Source organism: Pogona vitticeps, chromosome 2 (genome assembly GCF_051106095.1).
Source record: "Pogona vitticeps strain Pit_001003342236 chromosome 2, PviZW2.1, whole genome shotgun sequence".
Classification (NCBI taxonomy): Eukaryota; Metazoa; Chordata; class Lepidosauria; order Squamata; family Agamidae; genus Pogona; species Pogona vitticeps.
The window spans coordinates 187,217,274-187,235,150 of NC_135784.1; the positions used below are offsets into that span (position 1 = coordinate 187,217,274).

The 17,877-nt window shown below is 41.5% G+C and overlaps 1 protein-coding gene across 1 annotated transcript; it reads right to left on the bottom strand.

Annotated features, from left to right (window-relative positions):
* Positions 1-234: 234 nt before the first annotated feature.
* Positions 235-14,485, bottom strand: M6PR (mannose-6-phosphate receptor, cation dependent). Its single transcript, XM_020814690.3, has 7 exons — positions 14,344-14,485; positions 8,218-8,373; positions 7,003-7,169; positions 6,799-6,908; positions 5,892-6,043; positions 5,284-5,410; positions 235-1,846 (listed from the first exon to the last, which is right to left on the bottom strand). The coding sequence occupies exons 2-7, from the start codon at positions 8,370-8,372 to the stop codon at positions 1,724-1,726; spliced, it is 834 nt and encodes a 277-aa protein (XP_020670349.3). The 5' UTR covers position 8,373; positions 14,344-14,485; the 3' UTR covers positions 235-1,723.
* Positions 14,486-17,877: the final 3,392 nt, after the last annotated feature.

Sequence of the window (17,877 nt, forward strand, 5' to 3'; positions counted from 1 at the left end):
TTTTAATCACAAAGAATTCTGGAAGTTTAGATTGCTCTGAAACTAGCACAAGGTCCCGAGTTCTTAATTTGAGCATTAGTGAGTCTGATTCAGAACAGGAAAGTAGTAACAAGAACTGAAACAAAGTCTTTGTAAGGGGGGTCATAACTGTTTATCTATTAGTTACTGTATTTCCAAGATTATCCTTGCATGATTCAGATCATTCACAATCTGTTCTGAATAACCAGAATACAGTTTCAGACTTTCAGGCCATTTAATTTTTTTAAAAGTTGTATCTCTTTGTACAAAGTCTCTTGAACACCACCATGAAAAGTGATAATTACAGTGAATCATTTGCTCCTGTTAGGGAGGCACCTGACAAAACAGACTGCATCAAGTATATATAACTAATCGTGTTGAGCAGTGATCCCCTACCTTGGGCCTCCAGATGTTCTTGGACTACAACTCTCAGAAGCCTTCACCACCATCTCTGCTGGCCAGGACTTCTGGGAGCTGAAGTTCCAAAACCTCTGGAGGCCCAAGGTTGGGGGCCACTGTTGTTGAGGGCTTGTGCCAACTCTTCTAGAAAATTATATATTTGCTTTTATGTGCACCCAGAGATTTGCTCCCTGTTAGACACACCAGCTCCTGACAGGCTAGGGAGTGTAAAATATTCTCTCCAAAGGAGCTGGTGTTCAAATTCAACAGTGAAATATGGTTGCCCAGTTTTCAACAGCAAAGAGCATTTTGAACTGCAGTTCTTTTTTATTATACTGCAGGCAACATTGACACCCTCCCAGCAATCCCCCAAGTAACAGAACTGTTAGCATTCCAGCACTCCCAAAGCACTCTAAGAGCTTGGAACAACCAACCTGAAAAGACATTGTCTTCATACAGCTGTTGGATTCTTCTATTCAACCACTGTTTAGTTAAATTACTCCTCTTCAGCACTAATCTTCCAGTGCAGCTTCAGACATTATCAAATTCACAATTAAAGCTGAATGACTTATCTCTTCCAAAAGCTATTAAAAACAATGGACTGATATTGCAGGAATTGTCTCTTTAAGCAGATGCTGCATTGAGAAGCTTCTCTCCTTTAAATTTTTCTAAAATCTCCACCTCTATTTCTCTTCAGACTGTTTAACAAAATAAACATATTGGTAAGCATTTTATTTTTGCTAGTGACTAAGAGAAATTTCAAGTCAACAGTTGATGCACACTTTGGTTAAAAAAGAATCTCCAGCTCTTCCTGCAATTTTGAAAATGCAAAGGGAATGCTCCCTCAAGTTGCAAGAACAGAAAAAAAAAGTTTAACTGAAAGGAGGGAGAGGGAGGAGATCCATAGTTTTGTGGAATAAAGCCTATAGAGAATAATATACTACAGCTCTAACCTGCTCCATTCAGGTGCTTTGCACATTTAAGTCCTTCCCTCTTCTACATACTATAGCCCCCATTGTTTTGCCTCTGTAGTCTAACTTTGAAGCATTTTTCCACAAGTCACGTAAAGAGTATTTGCAACAGTGACGCCAACATTTTTGCTGCACAAAGGCTCTCAGAATTTCCCATATTCCACAGATTATTAGCACAGCTTTACATTCATAACCTCTGTCCTTTGCCCCAGGGCACTCACAGTCAGAGCAAACAGCTTCAGGGGCAACTAGAACAGGGAAAGACAAATGAGGGGAAGAAGTGGTTCAGTGCCACCTGCTCACACAAACAACAAATTATAGAACAAGGTGGTAGGTCACATAGGTAGCAAATGGTCATCTCGTTCTTCAGACTCCTCTCCAAGTTGATCATCTCCGACACCACGATATGCTGCTGGTCCATTTCGTGGTTTAGATCGGCACACAAAATCACAGCCATCCTACAAACACAGGTTAACATACTACCATCAGACTGCAAGCAAGGATTGTCATTTTGGCTCCTTTTTGAATCTACACAGAAATGTTCAGCTCTAGAAGGTCTAACTTTCCTTACCATCTTGAAGGTATTAATGAAAAAATGGAGGCAGGAAAATACAAAGGCCGAACCTCAAATGTATCAAATGCATGATAGCTCTAAAAAAAAGCCCAGCTAAGTCAGCAGACATTTTGCTGAAACATTTTTTTAAAGTACAGTGAGCATTCTGAAACATGTTCTGGGTTGCAAATGAGTCAACATTCTTCTCCATTGTTCTGTCAATTTCTTTAAAGAAATCATTTTGAGAGTCTCAGCATCAAGGTGAGAATTCTTGTTGATAAATATCAGCAGCTAGTCTCTGACTCATCTTCAGCACTGAAACCAGTAGGACTGGTATCTCCAGGGGATTAGTTCCAATCCCTCTCCCCGTGGATGCCAGAAACTACAGATAATAATGAACCCTACGCAGTGGTCCCCAACCTTGGGCTTCCAAATGTTCTTAGACTACAACTCCCAGAAAGCTCCACCACCACAATCCTGCTGGCCAGGATTTCTGGGAGTTGAAGTCCAAGAACATCTGGAGGCCCAAGGTTGGGGACCACTGTTATGCAGTACATACAGCATTGTATGTCCCCCTCTGGTGGCCAGTTCTGGTAATACACCTTAGAAACACTTATTTCTGCATTTTTGTTATTTGATATTTACAGGCAGCAAATATTGATCCCACAAATAGGAGGTCCTGCTCTATAGGAATAAATCAGCTTTGGGGAAAAATTGCCTGACAATAGGGTTGCACTCAAACATAGTAAGATATTCCCTGAACTGTCTGATTTGGATGTGGTGCCAGACACATGCCTTAGTTACATCCTGCTTGGATTACTGTAACACACTCTATGTGGGTTACCTCTGAAGACAGTTTCTTAAAAAATCAGATGGTTTAAAATGCTGCAGCCAGAGTGCTGCTGCCTGCGGCTGGTTACAGGGAGCATGTAACTCCCCTTTTACAACAGTTTCACTGGCTGCTGGTCCATTTCCAGCCCCAGTTCCAACAACTGGTTATGACCTTGAAAGCCCTCTACAGCTTGGGTCCAGACTATCCGAAAGACTGTATCTCCCTGTCTGAGCCTTCACAGCTCCTTAGATCTTCAGGGGAGACCTTCTCTCACAGGTACTTTGGTAGGACTCTGAGAGAAAGCTCTCTCTGTCTCTGTTCCCACATTGTGGAATGTCTTCCCTCTAGAGGCTAGCTTGCCTTCCCCTAACTTTATGGCATAAGGTTTACATTTATTTTTAAACTTTTAACAAGCACACTGGGCATCCAAGGTAGAGACTCCCCGAGTCTGTGGTTGTGTTTTTTAATGTATGCTTTTAAATGGTTTTTAATGTGTTTTGTATGATTAATTTTTGACATTATCCCATGTTTAACTGTATATTTGTTGCCCTATGGTCCTTTTAGTTTTATATTGTAATTATTGTGAGTCACTTTGAGTCCTTTTCTAGGAGAAATGCAGCATAGAAATTAAATAAATAATAAACCAGAAAACGGTGGGAACCCTGCCACAACAGGTACTAGAAACATGCCTCAGAGTTCTCACTTCCAGCAGGAACATCTAAACAAACCATGGAAGATTGCTCCATGAGGTATTCATTGTTTTGTACAGACATGGCAGCAGGCTAGGATGCTGGCTTGTTTGTTGGAAAGAAAGCCTGAGCAAGTTCAAATCACACTTAACTGCACCTAATGCAGTGTGGAGCAATCTGCCCAAACCCCTGCGTCTCTGGCTGATCATTATACCCAAACACAAGCCAGGGGAAAAGTTCAGCTCTCATGATAAACTATGATTTGTGCTGAAAACGAGTCATGTGCAGTCTTGCAGCACCCTCAGGAAAGTATCACTGACAGGCAGCCATCTAACCTCTGTTTAAAAGCCTTCAGTGAAGGACAGGCTGTCACTAGCTGACATGGGATTTTTGCATTTTTTTGGACTACAGCCCCAAGAGGTCTTCAGGAGTCCCCTCCAGCCAGGATTCCAGGAGCTTTAGCCAATAACCTTCATAGTCCTTTTCATACATTTACAGTCATTTGCAGCTGAGAAATAAAGGCCTCAGTCATTTTCATTTCCCAGATATGATTAACATCCCCACCACAACCTCATTAAAATAATTTATGCTGAACAACACAGGGACCAAGACAGAATTCTGTTGCATCCCATGTTACGTTTCCCCAAGACAACAAGGAATCATCGGTGAGTATGACCAATTAGCCATCGGTAAGTATGACCAATTAGCCAAATACTGCAAATATACCTAACAGTAATATCATCCAGCCAATTTATTACCAGCTTGGCTGCAACAATATAATGCAGGATCTTGTCAAAGGTTTTGCAGAAGTCAGGATACACTGTATCCACAGCACTCCTCACCTACCAAGCCTGGGACTCTGTCAAAAAAGCAGTAACATTAATCTGGTATTACCTGTTTTTTGAGAAAACCTTGGATCTTAGGGGGGGAAATCAGATTTTTTTTAAGTACTCAAAGAATGTCTAATGATCTATTCCAGACCCCCCCCCCTTTTTTTTGGTAGCTTTTCAAAGTGATCAGTTGATAAGTTGCCTGGATCTTCTCCCCACCCCACCCCCTTTTGGAGATGGAAATGACAGTTGCTTGTCTCCAATCTTCAGACCTAGTCTCCCATAGTTGTAGACATTACATCTGCAAGTTCCTTCAATACCTCTTGAATGCAGTTCATCTTGCCACAAAACCTGAATTCATTTGACGCAGATTGATGTTCTTTTCCGGTAGAAACCCCCCACGCCCTGCCCTGGCTGCCTCTACCTGCATTAGACTGAGCACTGTTGGAAGAGGCAAAATAAGTGGTTAAGCAGTTGTGCTCTTTTTCCTGTTGTCTGTTAACATCTCTAGGCAGTAGACATTCTGTTTCCACATTCTTATTCTGGCCCTGACCACAGCTGAAAAAAAACATTTGTGTTTTTTTTTAAACCCCTCATACCAGCCTAAGCTCATTTTGAACGTTGGTCTCTCTAATCTGCCCCCCCCCCCCGTTCCATTTTTTTAAATTCATGCCCTTTTACATCTTTGGTCATCTGAAAGCTCCTTATACAGCAACTTTCTAAACACTCTTCTCTGCACAGCCAAAAGACACTCGGGAGTTCTCACTTGATGCAGAGAACATGCAGGACCCCAAGCACAAATGCAGTTCACTTCCAGAATTATAATCCATGTGTTTTTTGGGTTTTTTTAAATGTCTGAATTGCGCTATTTCTTTCCAATGGTACAGTGAGCCACTGAAATTAACAGCCTGTGAGAATGAAATTTCACACAAACCTTGAGTGTGCCATATGTTGCCCCCTTCTTCATATGGATGTTTGCTTTAGTACTTACTGCTACTAGATTGCCCAGATCTTGCCAGAAAGCAAAATGGGGAAACTGCTCCATGCCTTTCGCTCCCACCACCAGACGCTGGTACAGGAATCCTCCAATGATATACACTGCAACCAGTGAAGTAAACCTGAAAAATAAAATCAGATAACGAAACATGCCAGAAAGGCAATTAGTGATTTATTTTAAGAATATAATACACATACGTACGTATGGAAAATAATTCCTACTGTTACTATTTTTTCTTTAGAGAAAATAACATTTGAGTTTCATGGTGCAAAGAAGCCTTACCACTCTAGTGTGTCTGGGAACCAAATAGGAAACTAATGCTAGTATATTCCTATGCAAGCTTGGAACATCCGAGATGTGCCTTTGCTATAGTGTTATTTCACAATGCTTACTCAAATCCACATTTTCACTGTATGCTAAATTCTAATTCTGACAGGGAAGGTCAAGTTAAGCAAATACAAGTTATTTTAAATTTGCATAAGTTACTCACATTGCAGCATCTAGATGTAATTATTTCAATGGTTTTTACACCTACCGTATACATTCGCTTTAAAACATGGGAAGGCGGTGGAGAAAGTATTAAATATTTCATATAAACATACGTGATGAGCAATATGGAGCCAACACTTAGATGTGAGGAATCAGCACGCAGGTGTGAATCTTCTGAAGGACAGGCCAAGCTGCTCTCTAACTCAAAGATATAAAAGCATTCATTCACCTTCTCCCGTTCCTCTGTCACCAAGGTGAAACCACTCTGAGGAAGATAACAGTTAACGGCAGCTCAGTGAAATATAGTTGTTTTCCATAATAGATACAAGAACAAGATTTCCCTTATCTTTCTTAGAGATCCACACTGGCCACAATCCCTCAGCTTTCTCCACTCCAGATCAGTTCATATGGCAAAATGCAATCTCTTATAGTCAGATAAACATGCAGTACAAAACTCCTGGACTGTACAAATATAGAATGCAGGCTGCATGCTTATCTTCTTTTTTATGATTCTCCCTGCTAGTGAAAAGGTGAACTGTCTGTTGCCTAGCCTTCTCCATTATCTGCTTATTCTTTAATCAAGGGAACATAAAATCACACAACCTCTCCTCTGCCCTCCATCACTGCTAATTACGATGTGCTACAATTCCTGCCAGCCTTTTTGACCATTAAATTGCTTAGCAATACAATTATGTCTAGTGTAAACAATATAGAAGGCAGCAAACAAACAACAGCACAAAACACAATTTGCTATGCACAGTTGTGCTTGCCCGTGTAACTCTTATTGGTGTATATCTCAGCTATTAAATGCTACAAGTTAAGAAATCAATGTAAGCACTTGCTTGTTGCATACTGGGTGTGTGGCATATAACAGGAAATACACATGCTGACTTCTTGGCTTATGACAATTTCCAGATGAAATTTACACTAATTAAACTACACTGACATAATGATTTAAGTGAATTCCAAGCCGTTTACTTGTTTAAAAAAATCTTTCCTCTTTCTTTGGTATCTACTTACTGCTAGTGTTGTTGGGTTGCAATTAATCATTATTATGGCTTTCCTCCTCTCCTTGTCGCAGCGGCTAGTATAGGAATCTCCTCCCTTATAGATCAGCATAATCCATTTACCTAATAAGATAAAAATATAAAAGACCCCCAATGAGGTCCATGTGCTACTGGCAGAATAATGAAGAAGACCTGTTGAGGGATTAAGTTGTCTTACTTCCACTGGCAAGATGGGTCTCATTGATTCGCCCCACTACTACCGTCTTTGCTGTCTGATTATTAATCTGTACCAGGCCAGAATTCGATATTGCTCCAGAAACTTCTCGACACACCCTGAACGTGTATGTGTAGTGCTCATCTTGGCTCCTACTTTCTGTTTTAAAACTGTAGGGGGAAACATCCAAGAAACAGAGAAACCATTTTAATATTTGAACAAAACAGGAAAGTTTTGCATTCTTTCCTTTCTTCCTTTCTTTTGTCATTTAGGGATGGGGTGTGCGATCATCAGGAAAAGGCAGAAACTATCACAATAAAGAACAGTATAGCAGCTTACATTAGATAAACGAGTTTTGATGACTTTATGCCACATTCTCACAGTATCTCATGAGAAAGAGAATCCCACATTCGGATGCTAAATGTTTTTTGAAGGGGCTGTTAGATATTTCTTGAAAGCCACACTTAAGCAACATGAGTGCAGTAAATAAGCAAAGCAAGCAAGATTATTATGGTCACATTCATTCCTAGCCAACAACATGAAACAGCTAGGTTTGGTGTATACCCCTGAAATCTAACTGAATTTTGAGTAATGACCCACATTTAATGATTAATGCTAAAATCATATCTGCAGGAGTAAACTGACATACAGTTTTCTCCTCGGTGAACTGGTTCCTTTTGCAAGATCAATCATGCAACCAGTCGTGAATAAATAGCCCATAGTGATGGGATTTTCACAATTAAAGGATTATTGTTCCCATAATTTGACTTGGGGACTCCCACCAAATTATGGGAATAATAGTCATTTAATTCTGAGAATCTCATCCCTAATAGCCCACTGGGAGAATTTAAAACACCTACAAATTTGATCTTCCACTGTTTCTTCAACAGAATTCTGCCCAAGTGGCAATGCCTGCATAGCAGTTCATAAATGTAAAACAGGAAGAATCAACTGCAGATTTTCAATTAAAAAAACAACAACCGTGGAATCAAAATCTGAAGATACCAGAATTTTTAGTTCTAAATTAAATTAGGCATAAAAATTAGGCATAAAACTTAAAACAGTGAACACGCACAAAAGAAAGAAAATCTAATGCAATCTATTTTGAGAAGGTGTTCCAAAGATGGGAGAAGGAACATTAATTTTTGACTTCTGCTAGAGCGACAGTATCACTGCCGTCCATTCTCTGTGTAAAATATTTAGCTACAGACACTGTACCTCATGTTGGTAAGCGGCTCCAACCTCTTCAGAATCTTCAATTCTTTTGGAGATTCATTCCCTTCCTCCCCAACAAGATCACACTTTTCTGCTGCCATCACAGTGGCTATGACAACTAGCAACAAGACATGGAGGTAAGACTGAGCCTGGAACATTCTATAGGCAGTGGGTTAGAGAAGAAAGGAAGAAAATAAATGTAGACAAACTGTTGATACTTCTGCATGTCATGTACAATTCTAGATCCATTCCCAATGAAATAGCCACTCTGAATACATTCTGTGGCAAATCTGAAAAGCTCCACATTAAAACAAGAGATTATAGGGCAGGGTTCAGCAACATGTGGCCCCCAGCACCCCCGGAAAATTTGGCTGAAAAGTCCTTGTGGCCTCTAGGGATGGTGGGGGGAAATTTTCTTTCTTCCTTTTTTAAATTTAGCAACTAGAAAGTGTGAGGGTTTTCCCCAGTTAATATTCATCTTTCTTTCTGCCTTTGTATCACTATTTAAAATTATAGATGCAAATGAAATATAGATAAAGTTAAAAACAAATTAAAATATTAAGGTATTTAGATTTTTTTGGAACAAAAGTGGGCTACTTCAATAATAGTATCTCAGCCATTTGGTAGATCTTTTGTACACATGGTGGGAAATAAAGTGCATGCACATAAGTGCTGCTTTGATTTAATTTCTCCACAGTCACATAAAATGTGTCCTGTATTCAAGTAACCATATTTTACTTCATAATTTTTTGATCTTCCTACTTCACTTTGAAGTCTATTAAGTGACCTCCAGATGGCCCAGCTAGAGTCTTGTTCTGGTGGGAGATGCTCTTCAACATTCATCCATTCACTAAGGTGTGTTGTTTTTGTTCTCCACAGGTTTAGCTCAGCCTCTTCTGGTTTAATATTTAGAGCCTGAAATGTGTGCAAAGAACTTTTTTTTATTTTAGCCATCATCTAGGGTGTTGGTGCCCATAAAGTAGATGGGTTTGGTGCTGCGTGACTTTATTTTATTGTTTGCTAGCACCTCTTAACATACTTCTGGAGGAGCAATGCCAGCCAAATAGACTTTTTCAGGCAGCCAGTAATATTCCTGCATGATTAAGAACTAAATCTACTTGCATGGCATGTGCTGATTTACACCATACAACACTGCTGTGGACAAAGCTTTGTTCTTATTGTTTGTTGGGGTGCACCCCAGTCAGAACCAGCCATTTTCTTAGGTGTGTTGTTGTAATGATGATGTAGAAATCAAAGAGGAATTCCGGCCTAGGTTAAGAATGTTGAATGACCAACAGGAAAGCACACTATCTGACCTGGAGAGAAAAATGATAATGTGGAAATAGTATACTGACAAAAGGATAACAGACTCCTTTGAAGAGGAATCCTATGATAAAGAATCTGCAGTTCTAGAAAGTGAAGTCAATGTTACTCTGAAAGAAAAATCACCAGAGGTGGATGGAATACTGAGAAAGCTGTTTTAAGTCACAGAATGAATGTCAAAATCCTAACAGGAATATGCCAACAAATATGAAAAACAAAACAATGGCCCACAGAATGGAAACACTCAATATACATTCCAATTCATAAGAAAAGAGATGGCAAGGAGTGCAGTAACTACAGGACCATTGCTTTAATTTCTCATGCAAGCAAAGTGATGCTCAATGTGCTTCAACAAAACCTTTTGCCTTATATGGAATAAGAAATGTCTGATGTTCAAGCTAGATTTCAAAAAGGCACTTGGTATCATATTGCAAATACCCCCTGGCTACTGGAGTGTAACAAAGAGTTTCAGATCAATCTGTGTTTATGAGCTACAGCAAAGCCTTTAACTGTGTAGATCATGATAGTCTATGGTTGTTCAGAAAGAAATTGGTGTGCCTCAGCATTTGATCATCCTAAAGCATAACTTGGATCGTGGACAAGAAGCAACTTTTAGGGCAGAATATGGAGACAAAATGGTTTAGTATAGGTAAAGGTGTCCGACATGGGTACATTTTATCCCCTTATCTGTTCATTTTGTATGCAGAACATATCATATGGAAAGCTGGCCTAGATTCAGATCAAGGAAGAGTGAAAACTGGGGAAGGAAATCATCAATAATTTAAGATATGCAGATGACACTATCTTGCTGCCAGAAAGCAGCACTGCCTTGGAATGACTTTTAGTGAAAGACCAAAGTGCCAAAGCAGGATTGCAACTGACTGTTAAGATAACAAAAATAAGGACTAGAGAAGAACAACACAACCTTTATATTAACAATGAAGAAACTGAAGTAGTTAGAGATTCTGTATCCTTGATTCAATCATCAATTCAAATGGAGACTGCAGCCAAGAAATCAGAAGACTGAGACTCGGAGGGGCAGCAATGAAGGAATTAAAAAAGGCCATCAAGCGTAAGGATGTATCACTGGAGACCAAGACCAAGATCATCCACACTCTTGTATTTCCATTTACCACATATCTGTGTGAAAGCTGGACTGTGAAGAAAGCTTGACAGGAAAAAAAGAAGAAGATATGTTTTAAATATGGTGCTAGAGAACAACTAATTGAATGCCAGAAAGACAGACAAGTGGGTCTTAGATCAAATCAAGTCTGAACTATATCTGGAAGCAAAAATGACAAAACTGAGGCTGTCCTACTTCGGGCACATCATAAAATCTCAGGATTCTCTAGAAAAAAACAATGATGCTGTGAAAGATTGAAAGCAGCAGGGAAAGAGGAAGATTAAATGTGAGATGGACTGACTCTCTAAAAGAATGCTCATTCATAAAGTCACTATAACTCAGAGGTACCTTGACAGCACATAACAACAGTGCGAAATCAAGTCAATTCTGACTTCCAGCAACCCTCTTCAGATTTTTTCTAGGTACAGGGTACTCAGTGGTGATTTACTAGTCCATTTTCCTGGGAGCACAGTAACTGTGTAGCCTGCCCCAAATTAGACAGACTGGCTCTTTTTCTGGGATCCACAAGGGTGAACTAAACTTCTACTGCAATCCTCTGCAGTCAGATACCTAACTCACTGAGCCATCCAGCCAGTTAACCTCTCCTCATTCCTTTAATAAAAAATGGAGGGGTTGTGCATGCAGCCCTCTAAGATCCATGGTAGGCAAGTGTGGTCCCCCGCACATCTCTGCTTGAAGGGAACACAGGATATCACTGCTCCCATGAATGACCATCTGGAATTATTTAATCTGTATGAAGTGTTCCAGGATTCACTTTCCAACATACTCACTGTGAAAGTGGAGGCATAAAAAGGTATAAAAATAATGCTGTTAGCCAATTAGAACTCTATTCTACCCATCCCTCCCCCCAGTTTCTGGCAGCCCTGCAGAAAGGTAACTGGGATTACTCAGGCTGGGTTCATCCCAACTGAAATCATTCAGTCCTTGCAGTTCTTTCCAGCTAAAGTTCTGAAAGCATTTTAAAGACAGTTAAAAGTTGCACAATTAAAAAAATTATGAAATCACCTTACTGTATCAACAGAGAAAAGGTTGAAATAAATTGTTGAAGAGCAGGGTGAATTTGATTTATATCAAACTGATTTAAATAAAAAAAATTATTTTTTTGCTCTCTGAATAACGAGCAAATAGTACTGGTGATGAAACCAAGCTTTTGTATCTACAACCCACATTTGTCTAAAAAAATGAAACGACCAGGGTAGGATTGATAAGTGAAACCTGTTTCACTGTAGAACTCCTTCCTCTTGGCTAGGAAGATCCGGTCTGAGCAGATGTGCCAGAAAAGTTTGAATTCAATCTTTTGAGGATGGTTCTATGGAATGTGCAGAGGTTAGAATACTGTGGAACTCAGCAAAAACTATGCAAAATGCCCAGAACACCCGGACATATACGAGTTGCAGATACAGAAGCTTGGTTTTATTACCAGTACTGTACTATTTGCTGCAGAGACATTTTCTCCCTGTTGATATTACTGGAAAAGTACATACTTTGTGTGGGGCACAAAGCGAAACTCATCTACTGAAGTAGAAGGATCAGTCAACAAGGTTTGGTCAATAAACAAGGCAAGCAGGAAGTACTAAATGTCATACAGAGGACCCGTGACATAATCTAACCAAGCACAGTCTATGAATAGAAGTCATAAACAAAGCTCTATGTTCTAAAACTTCATCCCGATATACTGTAACTTGAGTTAATTGGTAAAATCAGTAAGACTTTCCAGAGACACACAAATCCTCCTTTAAACTCAACAGTTGTTTACATCCTCTTTTTGTGGCTTGAAAGAAATGCAAAAGTAGTTCTCATTATATCAACTTGCCCAGTACCCTTCTTACTATCAGATCTACTTTTAAGGAGCATATCTAATTCCTGAGAGAACACTGACCAGCTACACTTCTCATAACTGCAGCCAAAACTGTGCTCACGACCTGGGATTCAATCCCAGGTAGCCGGCTCAAGGTTGACTCAAACTTATATCCTTCAGAGGTGGGTAAAATGAGTACCCAGCTTGCTGGGGGGCAATGTGTAGCCTGCATAATTAACTTATAAACCGCCCAGAGAGTGCTTGAAGTGCTATGGAGCGATATATAAGCAGCACGCTTTGCTTTTTTAAAAAAAAATTTATTGCTAAGAAACTAGGTCTCCTTAACTCTCATAATTTCAGCTATTTCACATTATTAGATGCTGTTTCAATGTAGTCTGTTGAAGTATACCTTAAAAAGTAAGACCCTAGAAGTGATTCACTTAGGCCAGGTACAGGGACTTTGGGGCAGCAGGAAGGTAGTTGCGATTTTCCCCAGTTCAAATGACTCAAATATGAGTGGGCTAGTAAAGGTTCATTTGTGGTAACAACTCTGGTGAACTTATTGGCAAGCCACACTTAATAAGCCCCAATGTGGTGCTTCCTCATGTGCTGAACTGCAGCTACCATCATCCCCAGCTAGGTTAAGAAAGACTAAAAAGGCCAGATAAGTAATTAGATGCATCAGTTTTTCTTAAATGTTTTGACTATGGACACACTCCACCAACAGTTCAATGGGAAAGTATAACAGTCTCCAGAGGGAATCCATAAAGACTTAAAAGTGTTTTATTGAACTAAAGGAACAGAGGTTTGCCTTTTGCACTGCAGATGCAGACATGGTGAGTTGAGCGGGAGCCTCTCTGTTTTGTTAATCAAGTGCACACTCCTGTCAATAACTGTGACACACACTCTTGTGTTCTACTTTCTAGATGCTGCCTTCTGCCAAGTAAGGCTGCTGCTTGATCTAGGTAGTGTCGGCATCAGGTGCAACCCGGTGCTCTATGAGAAGAGGAGGGTGTGTTGTTCCCTGGCAAAGCAAGAGCCCAAATGAAAAGGCTGCATTGTTGGCACTTCCCTAATCTTGCTATCATTTACATCTAAATAAAATATTATGATGGAAAAATCACTTGCCTGTGATTAAGGTGACACTGGCTGAAATCCAGTAGCAAGTTCCAACTAAAGTCCACTGATTCAGAGAACTGGGGAGTCAGTTCCTCTACAAGTTCACCTGATTCGATGCGGCCTACTCAGCAAGTTGCAACCTCCTGCTGGATTCCAGTCAAGGTAACAAGAAGCGCAAGAGGAAGACCGAAACCATGCACTCCTTGTACCTGATCCGAAAACTGGGGGGGGGGGGGGGGGAGAGGTGCTTTCAGTGGCCCAGCAAAGCCTGCCTTTGGCCACCCTGTCACGTCTGGGTTGTGCTCGGGGGTCTCCTCGCTTATCCGAGAGGGTCGCTCGGGGGGCTTCCAGCAGCGACCCCCCCCCCTTCCCCAGAAGGCAGAGAGCCTCGCCTTGCCCGGCTCTTCGTCCCGGCGCAGATCTTCCCCGCCACGCCCGTCGCCCAGAAGGTAGTGGCGGCGGCGGCGGCCACTCCGGCGGGGTTTCAAGCCAAGCCTGTTTTACTCGAAGAACTCAAGGAGAAGAAGGGTGGGTGGAAGGAGCTGCGCAACACCCGCTTAACTCGGCGAGTCGCGCCGGGAGAAACGTGTGAGGGGCGCAAAGAGGACGAAAAGGCGGCCGCCGCCTTCCTGGGACCCGAGACGGAAGCCCCGCCACCAGACCCGACCTGACCGAACAAGGGTGGGAAGCGGGAGCGGGAGAAGGAAGAGAAAAGGGAAAGGACCGGCAAGGCCCTCTTCTTCACCTGCAACTGTCAGGGTCCCCCGGGGGGCGCGGGGTCTCTCGTGCGGCGCTTCACGGCACAGCCTCTCGTTCGCCCGCCTGCCTGCCTGCCGGCGACACCGGGCCCCGCCGCTTCCTCTCGGCGCAGGCCCCACGCCGTTACGGACCGCCTGACGGCACCTCGTGACTCCTCATGCTGTACAAACAGCACTTCCCGCCTCGCTCCCAGCGCGTGGCGGAAGAAGGAAGCCAGTGGCCGCCGCTGGCGACACGGCCCTTAATCCGCCAGCATTCCGTGACCCGGAAGGGGAATCTTTCCAAGGAAGTGGGTGGGGGTTTGTCCCTTGGGTCACAGCGATGAGTTCCGGGAGGCGCTTCGCTCCGGCGGAATGGGAGAAGACTGTTTGCCCAATGAGAAGTGGAAAGACGCGAGGCGGGACTTTCCGATGAGAGGCACTGGCGAGGCCCAATGGACGTAGGGCGAGCTGTCCCTGTCCCTGAGGAAAGTGGCGAGGGAATGGGCCTTGCCTTTGGGTACTTGCGGGTCACGGGAGCCTGAGGCGCCTCGTTGTCTTCTCTGTCCTTGTCCTACGCCTCAGGAAAGCTCCTGAGGTGAACCTGCCAGGCGCCGGGTCGGCAACTGCACGGAGTAGTAGTTCCCCAGCAAGGGAGTGGAAGAGGCAACCCTGGCCGTCTTCTAGGGATATTGGCGGCCTTTAGTTCTTACAGTGACTTAAAACATTTAAAAATGCATGCGCCTGTATAACACACGCAGATCTTGTCAGAAAAGCCATTAATTATAGCCCGAGGAGGGGGAGGGTAATTCTTGCATTTCTGAAACAGTATACTAGTATTAATATTAATATTAATCTTAGAACTGCAGGACTGGAAAGGACCCAATGGATCATTGAGTCAAGGCCCTGTCAAAGAGGCACAGTGGGGGAATCGAACTCCCTGCCTCTGGCTCTGCAGCCAGATGCCTAAACCATCCAGTAGTTCATTTTCATCCTCTGAGAATTCAGTTTGACCAAGGATGTCAGGGAAGGAGATAAGCATAGCATCTTTAGTAACACTAAAGTTAACGTGGCTCAGAACTAAGTTGATTCTACCTATAAATAATTCTGAGGTTGCGATTCACCAGCTGTCCCTTTGCATCAGAGTCGTTCCTGAGATATCCTGGTAGGATTGGTAGTCGTTTCTATTTCAGACCAAAGGTCGTTATAACCTTATCAAGTGATCCAGGGGTCCACTCAAAAAGTGTTAAGCTAACCACCAGGTTTGTTTAAGCCAAGCCACTTTTCTTAGTGTAATTGTAATACAGATTCAATTACTGTATTCTCCTCACAAAGATAAATACCTATATCCTGCAGTAGTATAAATAAACACATTTATTGATTTGTGTATATTGTAGATGTAGTTTAATCAAATTATGTTTTTGCACCCACTGACTTCCACTGCATGCCTATCTTCACAATCACTGGAGTCTCCAGTTTAGAAGATACAATTGCCTGGTCTCTCTCTTGTAAATGCCTGTTGTTTGAAAGTGAAGGATCAGGGGTTGTGTACTCCAGTTGCTCACTCCTGCTTGTTTTGTCTCTTCCCTTGCTGTTCATAGTCCAATCTCCCATGTATGAAGAATCTTCTCCTATTGTCTTTATGCAGGCCACAAGGAATATATACTTTGCAGCCAGTATACAATATCTCCAAGGAACAGTTCCTCAGGACTCTTAATTTAGGGCTGTTTTGGATGGAGCAAAAGTACTCCCAAGGGAGCTCAATATTTATTGGAGCAGGGAGCAAATGAGTTTAGGGCCAGTTGCCACACCCCCATCTGTCCAGTATCCTTGTACAGACAGATGTTAAGCTTTATGAGAATTTCAGTGTAAAGTTTTGCTCTTGGCAAGAGCTTGGAAAGGTAGTTCTTTCCAAATCCTTCAGCCAGCATGGCAGATTTTGACAACTGTTTGGACTATTCTACTGCACTAAGATGTTACCCCAAGCCTGATTAGTTTGAGAAGACAACCATAGTGGGATATCTGAAGTTTCCCTTCCTGTGGCCTGATGAATGCATTTTCTGGTGGTGTGTGGACTATTGTGGCAAAAAAATTGCGAACACCAAAGCCTGGTGTGCTTTTCAGCTATAATGTGTGTTTGCGTGTGCCCCATATATAGGCCTTTCTGTTGCAAAGTTTTGATTTTTTTGGTTAAATTCCTCTAGCTGCACAGTAGAAGTGCACAGATTCACACAACAGAATTGGTTCATGTTCATAGACTACTCCTTTTCTCATTTGCTGGCGCATAGAGTCTCAATAACGCAGTCTGAGATATTTGTAAGAGAAATAATAGACAACATTCATTTACTTACAGTGAACAGATAGCAGCAACCTAAAAACAAGACTGTCCAATTCAGCTCTTGTAAACTGAAGCCTTTACAGAGTCAATCCATCTGGTATTTGATCTTCTCTTTTCCTGTTGCCTTCCACATTTTCCAGCATTATTGTCTTTTCCAGAGAATCCTGACAAGGAAATATACAGTTTGCCAAGGAATATAATCCTTGGTGGTTGTAGGTTTTGCTCATATTCTTGAGCTATCTTTTCCTCTCTTTCTACTGACAGGAGTACCATTGTTGTCTTTGTGTTTATTTGTGCTATAAAATGAAGAATGAGTCTTAGTTTGGCTCTTATTTAAGAAACCATGCTACTGAAGGCAGTCTATAGAGATCTGAAGGGGAACTGCCAAACCAGGTTCTTCTACACCAATAACACCTATAATTCATATATTTTTACATTTTTCCAAAAGATGGCACTATTGAATTACAAATGCCATTTTCATTTTACATCACATATTACATCATTTTTCCCTTTATTTTTGTACTAAAACTGGCTCACATTGATGGAATATCTTTTTAGTGCTATCTATAGTGTGACCTTGTTCTTAGACTCTGCTGGAAAACAAGCTCATTATTTCAGTGTCTTTTTTGTAAACAGCTGGGCAAGCAGCAGTTTCAAAAGTACTATCATTTTCAAAATACTGTACTTTTTTCTACATCCCATAATCATTAGAATACCTTATAAACTCAAATTTTCAAACTTTGACAAATGTCTTTTTTGTCCTGACTAGAAGGGGTGCTCTTAGTAATTTGAGGTAAGAGTGGATCCCCTATAGATGACTGTTTCTTAAAGTCAGTATTTGTCAGCCACACTACTGGCAACTTATATTTTTAACAAGATTAAAGAAGAAACTTTTAAATCCCAATTTACTTTTGTAGATTATTGCTGTCTTGTTTTGTGAACTAAAAAAGTCCGATCAAGTTTGGAGGTTTCCATAACCATGAGATACAGTCACTCCAGGAATCTTGGCACCATTTGGTGGGCACTGAAATATGATGCTCCTCTCTTCTTGTTAGCATTATAGATTTTTTTAAATGTTGCTTTTCTAGCAATATTTCTGACAGGTATCATCTAACCTATTTAAAAACCTCCAACGAAGAACAGTCCAGCATTCCCTCTCCATTATCAAACAGCTCTTCTTTCCAGCAGGATTTTTTTCTGGATA